Source organism: Molothrus aeneus, chromosome 7 (genome assembly GCF_037042795.1).
Source record: "Molothrus aeneus isolate 106 chromosome 7, BPBGC_Maene_1.0, whole genome shotgun sequence".
Taxonomy (NCBI): Eukaryota; Metazoa; Chordata; class Aves; order Passeriformes; family Icteridae; genus Molothrus; species Molothrus aeneus.
The window spans coordinates 15,862,653-15,880,183 of record NC_089652.1 but is presented as its reverse complement, the minus strand read 5'-3'; the positions used below and the strand labels follow the sequence as shown (position 1 = coordinate 15,880,183).

The window sequence follows — 17,531 nt, the reverse complement described above, 5'->3', positions numbered from 1 at the left end:
TTAGAAAGGGTAAATGTACACACTGGCAACTTCATATTTTCTTACAATTTGTTTGCCTGAACTCAGCTAAGAAACTTTTCCTCTTAATAAAACACAACACTCACCTTTTCAGCAGTGGAATGAAATGCAACAGCTGTTTCCAACCGGTGCACTCTTTCTTCAGAAGTCACTGTAAACTGCTTCCACACTCTGTTCAGTCTGGGAAGTGTGTCCCCTGAGGACCTTGACGTGCATCGCAAGGACTGGCACAGGACCACTGTTGCCTGCAGTAGCTGTCTCCCATAATCGTATGTACTCTAAAAATTGGAGGGGATGGGAGAGTAAGTGTATGTAAAAACCCTGCACTTCACATGGCAACAAAATAGCATCTTAAAGCAACAACAGCAGGCAAGTTTATGGAAGCTCCACAATTTAGATTCACAAAGTACATTGAACTAATCTGGTCTACTAGAAAATGCTGATCAAGTAAGAATAAAATTGTAATGACCAAAGAGTGCTTTCACTCTTAAAAAAAAAATCCAATATCCACTGCTCCCTAGTGTTCACACTAGCAAAAGAAGAGAGCTTCCCAAGAACTCTGAATTGCTGTTTGGATCTTCCAAGGGATACTTGATATCCGCTGCTGAGAGGACTGTCTCCCTGACTTCACTGGCACCATGTCTATGGTCAGCCAGCATCCAGGTGCCCTGAGGCACATCACTGTAACAGCAAATGACCCTCCTGTCATCAACTCTTATTCATCAAAAGAGGAAACTCTAGTGCAAGAGGTGGAATTAGAAATCATCACATCTGTTAATTAACAAGTCCAATTTAGACACTCCTAAAAGCAGTAAATGACTGACAAAACATCTGACGAGGTGCTTTGGCCCAGCTTGTCAGAAGCCATTTTAAAGACTATTTGAGATATATCTTTCACAAAAGCCAGTGAACTTTGTTTGGTTGTTTGCATTGCCTATGTGAAGGTTAACTAAGGTAGTGACCTGCAGCATTGCTGCTCTTGACGGAACTGTGACATTTCATTAGGCCCATCACCAACTTCAGCAATCAATTTCTTCACTCAGGCACTGAGGGAAGCCAGCAAGACCAGTGACAGCTGTTCAATGACTGTCCATACATATATTGATTCTTTTTAGGAGAGGATGTGAAACTGCACAAGCCCCATATTGCTAAAATAAAAAAAAAAAAACAAACCACATTTCACCTGTGCAACATCAACAAATTTTCGATGTTTCTCCAGTAAAACTTTTGTTTCTTGAGCATCATCTCCCAGTCGGATGTGTGTCTTCAGCAGAGCATCCAACAGTTCACTTAACCATTCTACTGCCTTAAAAACAAGCCAAAAGAATAAAAACTAATACATTAAAAAGAAATTAAACCAGAAGGGTGGCATAACTTCAGTACTAGCATATACTTTTGATACAGGAAAAAAGTTAAATGAGCTGTCACAAGCTGGAAGATCATGCATGCAATCCCCAAATATACTATTTGCAGACAATGCTATAGCCTTTATTTTCACTGTACATATTCCCTAAATAAAACTACATTTGAAAGTTGTAAAAAAAGTACTGTAATGCTACTAGCCCCCATAAATCAACCCAGTGAACTACAAATATCAGAATGATGAAATTCTAGGCATTTCCATACCTGAGCAGCATCTTCTTCACATTTAAATAACTGCACCATCTGAAGCATCTTCAGTCGCCGCACATCCACCATATCCTCACACCTTAAACAGCAGCACACAAAAATTCATCAACACATGTACAGCAGACACAAAACACTCTGACATTGACAACAATATTTTCAAGGGAGAAACATTAAGATACAAGCATTCATGAAAAGGTGATCAAAGCTGCTTAGCTTGGCAAAATACCTCATGCCACAGACAACAATAAGAAACTTGCAATAAGTAGAACTGAGCACTCCAAGTCACCAAAATCATGATCCTCAAGATTCCTGATATGGCTAAGCTCGAGGCAGTAACACCAGAGACAGCTACAAGGTCTTGCAGCAGCATCCCAGGTTCCTTACCTTGCTGCATCAGTAAGCTCTGCAAAACAGAGGCTAAGACAGACTTTACCGTACTAAAATTCAGATGAAAAGTGGGCTTCAACCTGGCATAATTCTGAACTGTACTTTTTGTTGGGGGCAATGTTTCTTAATGAATACTATGAGGCTGATTAAAAGCGATTAAATTTTTCCATTTTTCTTTTTAGCTGACTAGAGATAGTAATATCTGAACCCTTATATGATTATGTCCTTTGCTTTTCTTGTCAGGAAGCATTTCAAAATCTAATTGATATAAAAACTGACCCTGGTTATCTTGTTCTGAATTGAGCACAGTTTACAGTTCTTTCTCCAGAATGCCAATAAAAGTGTTGAAAGTCCTCTTTCCACAATGAGACCTAAGCAAATATATTTAGCAGAATGCTTTCCACCTTAATTTCAGAGCCTACAAAGTAGACAGCAAGACTCACGCTGCTGTTCAGTGCAAATGGAATTACTAATGTCAACAACAGCTGGCTTTATAAGCAAATGCTAAGACTGTGTGCATGATCCTTTCCAAACTGGTTACAAACATAAGCTCTTCCAAAGAACAGTTTGTTAGCATCCTGCATTTTGTTACATGTCCTGCAATGCTTACAGAAAGGACATCATCTGCTCTAATAATGCAGGAAACCAGTTTATAGGTTCCAAAATCATAAATAAAGCAGCAAAATGCCCCTAAAAATAAACATTACAACGTGTGTATGTAAACAACAAGAAACATTCAACAGAAATTGGAAAAAAAATTAAATAGCAAAAAATACTATTACATGCTACTGAGAGATACTTAGTCCTTTTACTTTTTTGTCTCTCATCCAGGCTAAATAACCTTGTTTAATCATTCACAATCTGAAAACTCCTTCATAACTTTGTCTGGAAATACTATTGATGTTTTAGTCCTCTGACTTCCCACAATTCTATAACCCTTCTGAGAATACAGACCACAGTTGTGTAACACAAACAGAAATCGACTACCAATCTATACACTGACACAATGACATTCTTCTTTCAGTTTTTTATTCCTTTCCTAATAATTCTTGGCATTCTACTTGCTTTTCCCTGTGTGTTTGAACACTAAAGCAACTTCTGCAAGTTTTCCAATGTTTATCTTTGAGTTCACAGCTGATTAAGAATCCATTACTGTGTATACCAAGTCTTCCCTTCTCCCATGCACATCTCTTTTCTCAGTATGGAATTCCAACTGCCATTTTATTGCACAGTGACACGTCCTCTGTAGCTTTTTGCAGCTGTCCCTCTAAACACAAGTATTGCTTAAATTAATAGGATGCAGAGGGCAGACTTAAAACAGTATTTTCTCTAAGCATTACCAAAACACATAGCTCCTTACACTAAGCTCCCTAAGAAAACAATTTAAGAATAGTGGAATTAATTTGTAAAACGGGCAATTTGATGCTCACTAGAGCTTGCTGTTGCCTAGAGGCACCTCTTTGCTCAGCCAATGCCCTTGAACACCAGGCCATTTCTGTGGACAGTATTACATGGTTTCAGGGCGTCCACAGTATTACTGGCAATAGCTTCTAATTCTTTCACACTGTTTAGTAGGAAAAAAAAAGGCAGTACTACAAAAAAATCCAGTACTACTACATATTTAATTACAAATAATCAAATTTTGGAGAAGAGGACGATGGCAAAATCCATCCTTCTTATAAATTAAACTCCCTCCAACATTTTTCTCAACCTCACCCTCCACTCTATATGGTTTCCTAAAATTCAAACCCCATGTCCTGGGGGGACTGTATGGTCCTGCATCCCATCATCTGCTCTTCTGAAATCTGAGCCTCCATTTTGTACCGTGTCACCTTCCAACACCACCTCATTTGTCTTCCTATCTTCAGAAATGAAAATACCATACTCAAAGGACAGAGCTTGTGATAAAGAGGACAAACAAGGCTGTTTAATACATGATTTTACACCCATCACCACTACTGTAATTGCATTATACTCCCATCTCAAACTGCTAACATGTAAAAGACACCTCTTGTATACTTCCATAACTCCATATAAAAGGAATGTATAATTTCTGAGCATTTACAAGCACAGGAAAGCATTCAAGTACTCCATCCAGTACTAAAATATAAAAGGTGCTTGTTTTTAGGAATACACTACAACAGATTAGTCAGGGAAGTTTCTGTCCCATTCAAATATACTACAAATATAAATTACAGTTGCAATACATCCCTTAACAGAACATAAAACAAAATGGGCTCTTTACAACACACTAAATTGTATAAAAAGTGACTTGTTAACACACAAAAATCTTAATGACTTGAATTGTTGTTCTTACCTTTGCTTTCTTAGCTGCATATCTTCCATCACTCCTTGGATATGGTCCACATTTTCTTTGTTTTCAATGGTCACATCCTTCCCATAGGCCCATGATGCCTGATTAGATATCTGATCAAGAAGACTTTGACCTTTCTCACGCAAGCCTTGCAAACCTAAGTCTAATAAGAGAATGAGGAAAAAAAGGTCAGTGATCACTCAGAATTTTGGTGGGTTTTCTCCTCAATGGAGAAAGAAAATGCAACAGAATCATACATGGATGAAGATTGGAACCTGGAAAATGACAAGGACATTACTATGTCCTTCACCACCCTTTCCAACTCACATTTGAGTGAGCATTTGTCTATATTAACAAAGAACTAAGGCTCTGCTATTTTATGACCTAGCAGATAACAAGAAAAGGAATAGAAGTTGACAGCGTGTCAGCTTTTCAGCATATACATAGCTAATTAGTGTCTTTTCATCCACACTGTTAGATAATTCCTAAAATATTTATCACTGCTAAGCAGTTGTAGCCTAGGTGTTCTTCCACTGCTGGCACAAGTTACTACTTTATAATACATCTGATATGGCTGATACAATTTTCTACACCAAAATTTGTCAACCCTAGGGATCTGCTGTTACATCTCTTATTTGGCAGCTTTACTATCTGTTTTCCTGAAGGAATAACTCATTTACGCATCAAAGTGTTATATTCCAGCCATACCTACTTCTACCATAAATTATTTTTCTTTGCAGCTCTTTCTCCCACAACTTAATGAACAAGCTGATCACTGTAGACCTCTTCCAACTGAAATAATTCCATAAGCTTGACAGTGTAACAACCTTCAATGTGCCATTTATTAACATATACATTCAAAGTTACTGCAAAACACCCAGTACAAGCATTTCAAAAGTGAGTGGATAAAGCCTTAATCATCAAGGCATCAATTCTGGAGACAAAAAGATCATCTAAGCATTATAATCCTAAGTCACTAAAGAAGATTAATGGGGGAAAGAAGTTTATTTACAGATGAAATGCATGATAATGGCACATAACCAATATATATATTAGATGCAAAACATCTTTAAAAGAAAACAGTTCCAGATCACTTCCCCAGACAAAATTCAGCCCAAAATAACTCAGTGGAACATTACATGGTAAGGAATCAGAAGTCATAAGATCTTTTCCCCCTGCTTTTTTGGTGATTTTTTTAAAAAGGAATTACTCTTTCTTCCCCCTGTAATGCACTTATTAGAATGTGTGTCTGAAATGCAGAAATATCTTGCTTACCAACACTTTTTAATTTCTCTTCCAGTAGTTTCAATGTTTGTTGAATTGATGCTCCATCTGCTGGTGCTACATCCACACACAACATTCCTAGTAAACCATCCAATTGCTGAGACAACTAAAATGTAAGAACATAAATGCTGATATTTAAAAAGAAGTTTGAGCTTCGCATGGTTGGTTCTAGAATATTCTAAATGTTTGGAAATTTGTCATTTTCAAATTTCTCTTTGCAGCTAAAGGAAATGAAAGTCAAGGTAAATGACCCATCTGCCTTGTAGAAGTCCAAGAGCATACATCCCTAGATGGTGGGAGAGTAGAAGCCAAGATTCTACTTGTTTTTTAAGAAAAACATAGGAAATGAACACGCCATTTTACAAAAAGAAACTATGAAAAGTACATCCAATTCCAGTTCAATTAATGCATATGCCTCTAAATAAAAAAGAGTGCAAAAAAGTAACTTTTCAACTAGTAATCCTTTTATTTCAAATTCTACTAAAATGTAAGACATATTACAAAGTACTTCCCTCCTAAAACAAGGGGGAACCAATTTTCTCAGTGTTTCAATTACAGTAAATGATGACTTACAGCATTTTCCAAGTGAAAAGATATTTCCCCTTATCTCCCTGAATATTTTTCCAATGTATTCAGCATTTACAATACTAAGGCAGTAATTTATTGACAGTGCCTTAAAAAAATGAAAAAGAAACACTTACATCCTGGGCAACACTGTGGAATTCAAGTGCTGCTTGTAATAGGTTCTGCCTGAATTCCAGCTGACTGGCCTGCCTGTAACACACATCACTCAGCTGTTGCTGCAATGCTTTTAATTCCACAAGGTCCTCCTCATCCCCTGCATTTAGAAGAGCTGCTATCTGCTGATTAAGCTCAACATAAACAGCAAACCACTCCTAGAAACACAAGAAGAATTAAAAATGCCAAATATCATTTTATTGCTCTTAAATGGTATACATCCAACTGCAGGCTAATAAATAATTAGATTGAAAAAGGAGGTTATTACAGATTGCACTATCTCACAGAGAAGGAAAAAATATTCCTGATTTCAAATCATCTCTCAATAAAGTGCTTAGTAGATGCTAATACACACATTGTACTATAAAAAACTTAGTGCAGAAAGATGGGAAGAGTTCAATGCATGGCTCCTAGTCCCAGCACAAACTTCCACCAGAAGAGGAATTTCACCATTTTAAAACAAATTTCTAGTGCTTAAATGCCTGTACTGGTCTACTGAAACAAGAGATCATTTTTGCCAAGTGATCAGCTATTATAAAAAGCTGATCACAGGAATATCCAGGTGTTACTTTCAGTGACATGACTGAAACTAGCAAGAATTTCTTTACAATATTTAGGAAAAATACTGCTGTTGACAAAGTGGAAATAATCTCTATCTTCTGAACAAAAGAGAGTCCAGGCACAGAAACTTCAAAATGATCCTCATTACTTATTTAAGGAAAGCTTTATACCATTTAACTCAAAATGTGCAGATTTTTTTTTCACATGCCTTGATTACTGAATACATACATAAGATTTAGTTATGTTGTCCTGTTGGTGCATTTGCAGAGGAAAATAGTTCAAATATTTAACAATTTGGTGAGATTAAAAAACAGCTTGATGCATCCAGATCACATTCACATCTTGCATGACTGAGATGCCTGTAAAGCAAAATGTGTTGCTCAACAGCTCTAATTTTGACCTTGAAGTGTCCTATGCATTTCTATGGAACAGCACCATCTATTGGCCTACAATATTTGATTTAATTTGTATTCTTATCTCGCTCCTATTGGGATGTTTAGAATTTTGTAAATTATGTCTTCAGCTTTTGCATCATTTATTTACAAATCATGCAAAACGGAGTATAAATATCCATTTTCTGATTTTTTTTCTTTTTTCCCAGAGCTGCCTCTACCATCTGCTCACAGAAAAAAAGAGTGTGAAAAGAGCAAGGAGGGGACAAAGAGAAAGCAATGAGAGAGTTAAATTAGCAATCAGTCAAAAATTCAAGAGCAGAAGCAATTTCTCATCTGTCCCACAAGGGGCAACTATGATGACATAATGTGAAAACATCTTCCATTGTGACATGTGTATTATAGATACACAGATTCAGCACAGTCAGTTCACAAAACCAGCTCTTTGACACTAAACATACAAATGCAGCTAAATGTGACATATAAACTATAATATGAGGAGTAAAAAAAATAGATTAATATGTTTAGGGATTTTGGGTTTTTTTCCTTATTTTTTTCAGTTTTTATTTTTAGCATTAAAGTATGAGTTGCAGTAATTTATTTTGATCAAGCTATCAGTAAAATTAAGATACTAGCAAACCAGGTATAAAAAGTGCATTTCTCATCTTTTTCATGGGAGAACTTAGGCACAGTTGTATGTGACAGTTCAAACCCATGAAGCAAAGACCTGCTCAAAACAACAGTTCCAGTGTATTGCTCATGAATAAAATTAGCAGAAAATTAAAACTGCCCCAAAATCCAACCACCCTCTCCCCACAAAAAACCAAACAAAAATGCACCCCGTGGAAATGATTTTTGTCACTTCAGAGTAAATTGAAGTAAAAAAGTATCTTCAAAACAAATCAAACATTTTTGCAAGTCTCTTCAAAATACTATAATCAACGTTAAACAGAAGGTGATGAAAGAAAGCAAGCATAGAAACTGTCAATTCAATTATTAGGAGAGAAAAGCCAGGAAAACAATGAAAGAGGAAGCGAACACTAAAATCAAAGGAAAAGGCAAAGCGCATTTTTCTAGCACTGTTGACAAAAAATGGTTTTAATCTCTGAACAGGCATCTGAATGTAAGGTAGGACAGTGGTCTTCCAATTACTTCTTTTGATGTAAAATAAAATATTTTTTTCTGATTGTTATTTTTGCAAACTCCTGCCAGCACCTGAGAACCAAGCTGTGTTCCATGCTGCCAGTGCTTCAGCACACTGTAGGGCAGCCTGCAAACTTCAGTGGGATTTCAGTGATTTCAAGGACTCTGTTACAGATATCCAAGTGAAAACAAAGTATGTTCAGTCTTGCTTTCTCTTTTCAGTTTGAAATACCAATACAACTAAAGACACTAAAATTTATTTTTGTCAATGAAGTAGGTAGTCTAGGGTGTTTGTGGGGTTTTTTCCTTTCCAGTTAGGTTTTCAACTGCATGACGTTTTACCCTTCAGAAGGTAATTATTTCCACGATGCTTGAAGAGCTTGAAGCAATGACAAGAGAGAGGAGATGGGATTTACTTCACCTAACACAGACACTGCTGCATCCATCAAGGAAACCATCCTCACTGAAGGTGGGGTCAGTAGAACCAGTGTTGTCTAGGGTGCTGTGCTTCTCAGACTAAAGGTTTGGGGTTTTTTTTTTCCCTTTAAATTACATCCAAAAAATGATAACCCAGTGACTATTTTTATTGCTATTACTGCAAACAGAACTTAGGAAAAGTGGACAGAATTGCCAGTGTCTACATCAAGGAAAGTCAGAAAAGGTGAACAGCACTGTGAGCAAAACTCCCTTTGGGAGCACTGAATATTCATAATATAATTATAGATAGTCATCTGATGGAAAGAGAAAATTCTACTGAAGCTTAGGAAGTATTCAAAATTAGAAGCAAAGGCATCAAGTTAGTGTAGTTACAAAACAGCATCCCCATGATGTTATTATGAACATAAAGTATATCTAAACTCTTGATCAATGAAAGTCTTAAGCCAGTTTCAGCTACTGCTAAGTGTAATCTAATAGAGATAAAAACATTAAGTTATTCACCTGAGAAGTGCAGGACTTGTCAGACATTTTGGCAGAGAGGAGAAAGTAAATTTATTCCTTCTACTCTACATGAAAATTTAAGGACTGCTGGAACATACTAAACCCAAGAAAAATCACAGATAGAAATCTGCATTTTTCTACAATGGAAAAAAAAAAGCAAATAGATATAATATAACTATATTAGCTCTATAACTGCTCAGGTAATTTCCTCTGTAACTCAGAACATCATGCACTGTGCAAAATTCCTGGATACTCATAACCAAAATACATTGCTCATAACTACATGTATTTAGAATTATTTTGATACTTGAAAAGGGTATGGGAAATCTCACACTGTGCTGACTCTCAATCTCTTCATGCTTCTGTTGCAAAGCTTGTGAAGCTCTAATGGAATCTCCTATTCCCCACTGCGTTCTTAGCTGTTCTGATCCAGGTCCTTCAAGCCAATTGACAACCTGTCAGAAAGATAAAGATGATAAAAACAAAGTAGCAAATGAATTATACAAAGACTGGTATAAACAGAATTTTGTAACACAAGCAGAAATTTAAAGAAGCAGGTTTATGAAAAAAACCAGATCTTTTTAGCTCTGTAAAAATCTTGTTGTTGAATCCATTCACATCCTTCAAAGTTTTAAGTAGAATCTACTTTTCATTAACCTTAGCCTGTCCACTCCACAAAAAGAGGTGGCAGCTATGACAAGATTTTTCAAATACACAATTATCATTTCACATCTCTTGTCAATAAAAGAGCTCAAAACACAATGATAATGGACGTCTTGTGTTCAAACCAGAATTTTTTTTTGCCCAAGTGATTACAATGCAGAGTTGTATTCAACCTCACACCTGAGAGCTTTCCTCCTTTTTTTGCTGAATAAACTAACATTCAAGTAGAGGATACATACTTGTTTTAAAATTAAAATTACACACCAACTTGCCCTATTCAAATAACAGCAACCTGTTACTGAGTTTTTGTAGCCACATCTCATGGAATTTACCTTTGCAGGGTCACAGCTTTGGACTACAGTATTGGATTTCTTTTACTATTATTTTGAAACTATTTTTTCATGTAAATATTACTCAAAGCAAAGCAGAATGTCTCAAATTTTGGTTTCTTTACACAAATCCAAATTATCAGATGATATCTATGGAAAAATTCCCTGATAAATTTTTAAATATCTGGTAAACAGAGATTGCTGCAATGAAACCAAGTGCAGAAGTCACTTAGTACTGGAGACCTGAAGTAAGGAAATGCAGGAATACCTCTAGATTCTGAACCCTAATAAAAAGGCATAGGAAGCCAGCTTCCTGTCTTTAATGTTAGTTTTGTTTAAACATCAATCACAAAACAGCTTCACACAGATTTTCAGGAAACATAATACAATACACAATGTAACCCTACAACCATGAAGACAAATGAAACAGGGACTAATTGGACCATTTTCCTAGTGCTGCTAGACTGCCCTGCAACAGCAATCAAGAACAATCATCATTACAGAAGGCTCCTCAATTCACTCCATCTCTGAGCCAGTACGTATCTGCCTTCCCACTGCCCTTTTTTGCCCCATGCCAAAGCACTGTTTCAGAGTATATTCATTGCTCCAAAAGCATTCTCAGTCTTCCCTGCTTTTATCATATCTAGGACAAATTAGAACTCTACAGTTGCAGGTTCTTTTTGTTTAAAGAGAAACTTCCTGTTGTGCTCAGCACCTCTGCACAGCTGTTATGGGTTAAATATGGAGCTGACCTAGAAGTGCAGGGACCCAGATGTCCCCCTCTAAGGTCAGAGTGGCCTGGAAAACTTCCACATGGAAATGACAGTTCTCATGCAAGTCTGAAACAGTGGGCAAGGCTACTGCTTAGCAGTTGCCCTATCTGGCCAAGAACATCTCCCCATTACAAGTTTCCAGCAACTACTGCATTGACTCTGCAGCTGCTTAGGCCAGCACACGGCTGTTCTTGTGACATATGCCTAAACTGAGGAGGGAAGAATTCCTAGGGGACATGCAGAAAAATGTGATGTAATTTTCATAAAATAAACTTTAAAACCGTTAATGACAAGACTACTGCAAGAGGTCACAGTTATTTTTGTGAACTAGGATTAGAAACATAGTAATTAACACCTCTGCCTAAGGAGGGACAAAGCCAGAGTTTATCCTAGCCTAGAGAGTTACGATAATAAACAGCATTTAGAAAAACTGCTTATTACAAAACATCTGACAATCACTGCAGCCTTTACATTACAAAATTAAAGACAAAAGAGAGGGAAACAAAACCTTGGAACAGAAGCAAAAGGAGTAATTCAAAAGAGAGGGTAGGATATTGAAGGCATAAGGGAGAGAATTGGTTTTGAATTAAGAGGGCTTTGAGAGAGGGGTAAGAACTAAGCACGCCACAGTAAGGACAAGCAGCAAATAGTAAAATTGAAACAGGAACACAACAGCAATGCAGGAGTGGTTAGCAATATAAGATGGTATACAAATAATGAAATATGAATGTAACTGTAAAGAAAGCTAGCAGAAGATTAAAACATGCACAAAAAAAACCCCCAGCAACACCAGGGAAAAACACCCACTCTAATTAAAATACTAATAACACTCTAATAACAGTACTGCAAGTACTGTTATATAGCAACTTCTGTTTATTTTGTCAAAATAAATTCTATGGCACTTTGCCTCTATTGGCTTCCTTCTGTACATCATTAGCTTCCTACTTTTAGCCTTTAACTCCTTCTATTAGCCTAATTTTTTTGCTGTAAACCCAAAGTAAATGAAATAATTTCCCAGATTTAGTAAGTTTTTCTCAAATATTTGTATGGCATTTAGAAAGCTTTTAAACACACTTTAAAAAAAGCTGATTCATTTGGCAAAAGAGCAAAACACATTCTTCCTGTGTACTGAATCTCAGTTCACTTGCCAGGTAACATCTGTAGTGCAGACACAGCAAACAAGTAACTATTTCTACTACAAATATTGCAAAATGAGGCTAAGTAATGGCAAACTATTGTACTTAAATGCATTTACAAAGTCAGTTTGCCAAAATACAATAAAAATTACTCTTATTCAACCACTAAAACTTAAACACAGGAAAAAAACTTCACCTGATTATATCCACAGCTGTGCTGATATGCTCTATATACGATTATATTAATCTCTCATATAGTTTTAATACTTCCAGCTCAATATATCAACAAATGACATCTGCTTTTTAGATTTTTTTACAGTAATCAAATTGCTATAGAAATTAAAATTATTTCCTCAGTAGATTTCTAATTTCAATGCTAGACATCACAAAATTGATTAGTTTTTATTTTTACCCATATCTACAATGCTGCAAGTAACTCGACATGCACTCCCCTCATGCATTAGAAATGCCAATGTTGAAAGGTTAAAAGCAATTATCTATTCAATTTTCTGCATATTCAAACTATACAGAATCTTAAAAATACACATATCTAATTTCAAGTGATAAATACAAGACGAATAAATTAATTCCATTTCCTTGATTTTCTCTACTGAGACTCTGCTGTGAAAATGTTGGAAGAGCTAATTACATGGCTGTTTCCAGAGGACCAAGCCAGTTCATCATGACCTTTAACATGCAATTGAAAAGGAAGATTATATTCATTCTTGTCAGGGTGTTCCTGAAATACAGACAGTTTAAGCACTTCAGCTTAGGTTAAACCACCAAGCATAGACAAATAAAGGAATAAATAATGGCTTATCTTCAGTAACAGGAACTTTAAATGATGTGGGCAGGGGAAGCAAAGCAAAGTTGATGTTCAGTCAAAGGCGTTCCTCTCTTTGCCAGCAGGGCAGGCATTTGCACCTCCAACAATGCAGCCATGCACTGCCACCGTGCCCAGCAAAGGGACAGCCCCAAGGCAAGAGAGCACATTTATAGCAACTTCCACATATCAGAATAGCCTTTGGAAAGTCACTGTGGCAGCCACAATGTAAAGCACTGTGTGAAAGCAGCACACTGACAGTTGTGAAGTGATGGGAGGCATGAAGGTCTCCCCTCTGACTTTTGCAGAAATCACAGTCTGGGACTTGAGCTCAAAACTCCGCCTCACTGCACTCAAGGAGAGCTGCAAGCTTACCTGCATTACCTTCTGCTGAATCTCCTCCAGCTGTGTGCGTTTGCTTCGCTGCCTACAAACCTCCTGGTAGCGGGTGTACTGCTCCCTGAGGGAGTCCAGGAGCTTCATGACCTGGGGCTGAGCCAGCAGCTCATCATCCATGGGAGACCAGGAGACCCCTCCGTCGGAGCCATTGAAGCGACGCTGCTGCAACTCAGACAGCAACTCGTGACCTTCAGGAATACACAGAATGTTGTGGTTAATCTAGATCCTCAAAAAACCCCACAAAAATCAGCAGTAAGATTGTCTGCTTTTAAACCATCAGCAGTGCATTTTTGCAGCTAATGATCTTTCACACATTGGGCACATTTAATGACACAATTTCATGCAGAGCTTTGGTCACAGTTTGTGGGGCTGGATCAGTCACACAACCGAGGAAAAGAAATGTGGTATATTTCAGATATAAAAAAGAGATATTGTGACTAACATTGAAATTGACAATAGCATTGATTAATGTAAGGAAAATTGAAAGCACAATCCTGAGTCTGAAACAACTCTGAAGTATTCTGATTTATTTCAAAATGGTGAGTAGCATCCAACGTATTTCTCCCAAATGATTCATGTTCTTATACTGAATGAATGCTCTGGAGGCACTAAAAATCTGACTATATAATTTCTCTGTTGTCTTTCAGGATTTTTACAGCAAGTACAACTCCTTCATAGAGAGTGTGAAGCTGAATAATAGCTAATTTTTCACTATTCTGTTCTCACCTATCTTGCCCTTTTCTTTGTGCTCTTAAGCATCATATCAGGGTACAGATTCTCTAGAGTGCAGTGACTTTCATATACACAAAAAAAGTATATTTTGACTAATTAATCTATTGCTTAAACTGTTTGAAGAATGCTATTGTTGTTTTAAAGTTCTCAGTATGTAAACACGACACTACAAGTAAACCCAGACCATCGATTTGTTCCTCAAAAGCTCAGAGAAACAGTTAAAATAAAACAGTGCTTGGTCACTGAAGAGATGTTAGTGTGAAAAAGAAAATGTGCCAGTTGGAGGTCATTAGTTCTGCAGGTCTTAATATGGTAACACGACAGTTCACTAAAAGAAAAAACCTACTACTTGAGGAATAGTATAGTAATACCTCAAGGAAAAGACAGAAACATAAGACTAAGTTCAACTGCTACTATTGAGACATTCAAAATGCCAAGGGCTTTGAAGATTGCAGCAAACAACTTTAAATTACTCAGCATATATTACTATGAAATGAAAATGTCTTAAGAATTCAAGTATATTTTGCTGTACTATAGTGCAAACATCTTGGATTTCATCTTTTATAACACTCCACAGATAGGCACAGACAGCTGCAGAGCAAACAGACTTGGGCTTTTACAAGTTTGTTCTACTGGGGTAATTCTGAAATTTTATTGTCTTGTTTCAGCAGCAAAGGATCACCATTTTTCCAGGTAAAACCATCTTTTCAATCTAAGTTCTTATCAAATTCTATGAACCATAGATCCATATATATGGATTTGGAGTTTGTGAAAAGAACAGTACCTGTAGTTATGGAAGACAGAAGCCTTTTATCTAAACCGTCTGTTTACAACTGTCCTTAGGAGATAAGAATTTAACTGGGGAGAGTTTAATCTCTCTTTTTCTCAGCCTTTCAGTACAGTGACTCTAACAGAGAAAGGGTGCCTCTTAAAACTCCCATGATTTAGCCACAGAATATGCTGAGCTGGAAAGGAGCCACAAGGATCATCTAGTCCCATGGAAGCTATGAAACTTCATACCACCAAAAAAAGTTCATTACCAGAATTAAGAAAACAGAAAATGCATATAAACTAATGGGCTAAGGAGCCATCTGCTTACACAAAACTGAAGTGCTGTTTTGTCCAAAGATCTTTACTATTAGACAAGGATACACAATTAGGCTGAAATCTAGGGATACTGTCTACAGACACTTCATATTTTAAAAGCTTCGAAGACCAGAGTAGGACATTTTTGTTCCACATTTTAACTCAAACCAGTATTATCCCACATCTAGATGAGCTAAATTTTTACACAGAGGGCACATAAAGCCACTGTGATAAGTATTTCATGTGATCCACACATTACCTTTAGGAGGCTATAAGATAAAAATTCTAAGCACTCAGACTCTGATCACCACGTAACACTATGCATTACTTATTCCACAAAGACACAAATTAAAAAAAAAAAATGTTGCAGTCCAAGTCAATAGACTATTATACTTTGTTGCAAATAGGAAATTCACCCTAAACCCAACTTAAAGCATCCCAACTCATTTAATGCTGAATGGAGAGACCAAGAAGCCAAGTATGCTGTCAGAATCGTGCAGGAAAATGCTTTCTTTATTGTAACCATTTGGTGACTGAGATTAATCCATTCTATAAGGCAAATATATTGAAATCAGCTAGAAACAAAGCATTCCCCAAATTAAACATAATACTTATGGTAATATTGTAAAGATGTTAGTGGGATTATAAAAAAAGTATTTAAATAAGACATGTTTGGAGTTCTTCCATTTCTTAACATTACTTTTTTTAACCCAAAGATTACAGTTGTTAAGCTTGCTATATTGTGAAGATGGCTAAGATAACAACTGTGCCCTCTGTGCTTCCACTTGGGGCCTAAAATGAATTATGTCACTTTACTGTCCAACATTCTAATTTTTTGACTTACTGTACCTGTCTGCAATACCGTCTCAGGATCAACTGATGGAAGGAAGTTCAAATCTATGGATCTTTGGAAAAAAAAAAAACAACAAACAAGTTATTAAAATTTGTATTACAGTAGCACTAAAAACTTCAGCTAAGGCTGGAACTACCTAAGGGTATCAAAAGACTAGGGCTTTTTCTCAGTTAGTGAAGTCCTCACTTTTATAACTCATTAAATCAAAACACAAGTGGAGGTGCATGTAATCAGTTGAATGAGCATCCATCTACACACACATTCACATACTTTGTAGCTTACATTATAAAGGTTTAGAATTTCTTTACACATTTCGAGGTATTTAAGGTATATAATTTTTTCAGTATTTTTCTGGAATTCAAATGAAATTTTATAATCCAAAAGCACTGATTTCAAAAAGTGAATCACATACCTCTCCCTCTCTTGTTGATTTCCTTTATCACTTCCATTGTTAATTAGAGCAAGCTCGTCCAGTAAAGATGTTGATTCTTTAGTGAACTTTTCAAATACCTAAATAAGAAGAAGGTTTTAATTTAAGAAATAATTTTAGGTAGCTGTACTGAAGGCATCGGTGCAAATTTATTCAGTAGTTCCATTAGTATACTTCAGTCTCTATAAAGTGTAATTATTTCCCAGATGGTAGGGAGGAAACAACAGAAAACAAAGTTTTGTTCATAGAACACTTAAAAGCACTAAGATTCCTTAGGGAGATAGTAAATATTACACTGAATATAATAAATACTGAAAAAAATTGAGGTATCTGCAAAATCTGTAAAATCTTAGGGACATATTGATTCTACATCTTCATTTAAGCTTTTAATAATGCTAGAGAATCAAGGCATGTTACACAACTACTGGCCAGCTTACTTGGAAGGATTAAAATAATTTTGTAAAGATTCCAGCTTCTACTCACTATTAAAATAGACCATATTGTAATTAATAACTAAAACAAAAGAAAAATGTATTATATTATATAGAAATATTATATAGAATAAAATACCCTCATCAGTTCCATTGAACTCAGGTGTTTCTGATCTCAAATAACACCTGTACAGTGAAGACACTGTGCAGTGTTCAGACAATTTCTCTGTACCTGACTTCTGCAGGTTGGTTTTGCTTTTTAACAGAACTGAGCACAACTGGGTGTCTTACGTGACAGGCACAGTAACTTTCAGGTATTTTTGCTGTTATTAAATTATTAATCAATAGCTTGCCAATGAACTTTCCTTAACTTTTCTAGAACTGCTTAAAATTTCAGGGGAAAGCAGGTGCAGTTGCAACACACCTGGAGATCCTAGATGGAGACACACATTGTAAGAACAGATGATACAG

At 36.3% G+C, this 17,531-nt stretch overlaps 1 protein-coding gene across 4 annotated transcripts in view; it reads right to left on the bottom strand.

Moving 5' to 3' along the window:
- SESTD1 (SEC14 and spectrin domain containing 1) overlaps positions 1-17,531 on the bottom strand; it is a 50,730-nt gene that overhangs the window by 4,797 nt on the left and 28,402 nt on the right. For all 4 annotated transcript variants that reach the window (XM_066553438.1, XM_066553439.1, XM_066553440.1 and 1 more), the window contains 10 exons: positions 16,612-16,709; positions 16,196-16,251; positions 13,505-13,716; positions 9,738-9,860; positions 6,334-6,528; positions 5,624-5,738; positions 4,352-4,511; positions 1,645-1,726; positions 1,202-1,324; positions 105-296 (listed from right to left, as the gene is read on the bottom strand). In XM_066553438.1, coding sequence (XP_066409535.1) covers positions 105-296; positions 1,202-1,324; positions 1,645-1,726; positions 4,352-4,511; positions 5,624-5,738; positions 6,334-6,528; positions 9,738-9,860; positions 13,505-13,716; positions 16,196-16,251; positions 16,612-16,709 — 1,356 coding nt within the window. The remainder of the gene's footprint in view (positions 1-104; positions 297-1,201; positions 1,325-1,644; positions 1,727-4,351; positions 4,512-5,623; positions 5,739-6,333; positions 6,529-9,737; positions 9,861-13,504; positions 13,717-16,195; positions 16,252-16,611; positions 16,710-17,531) is intronic.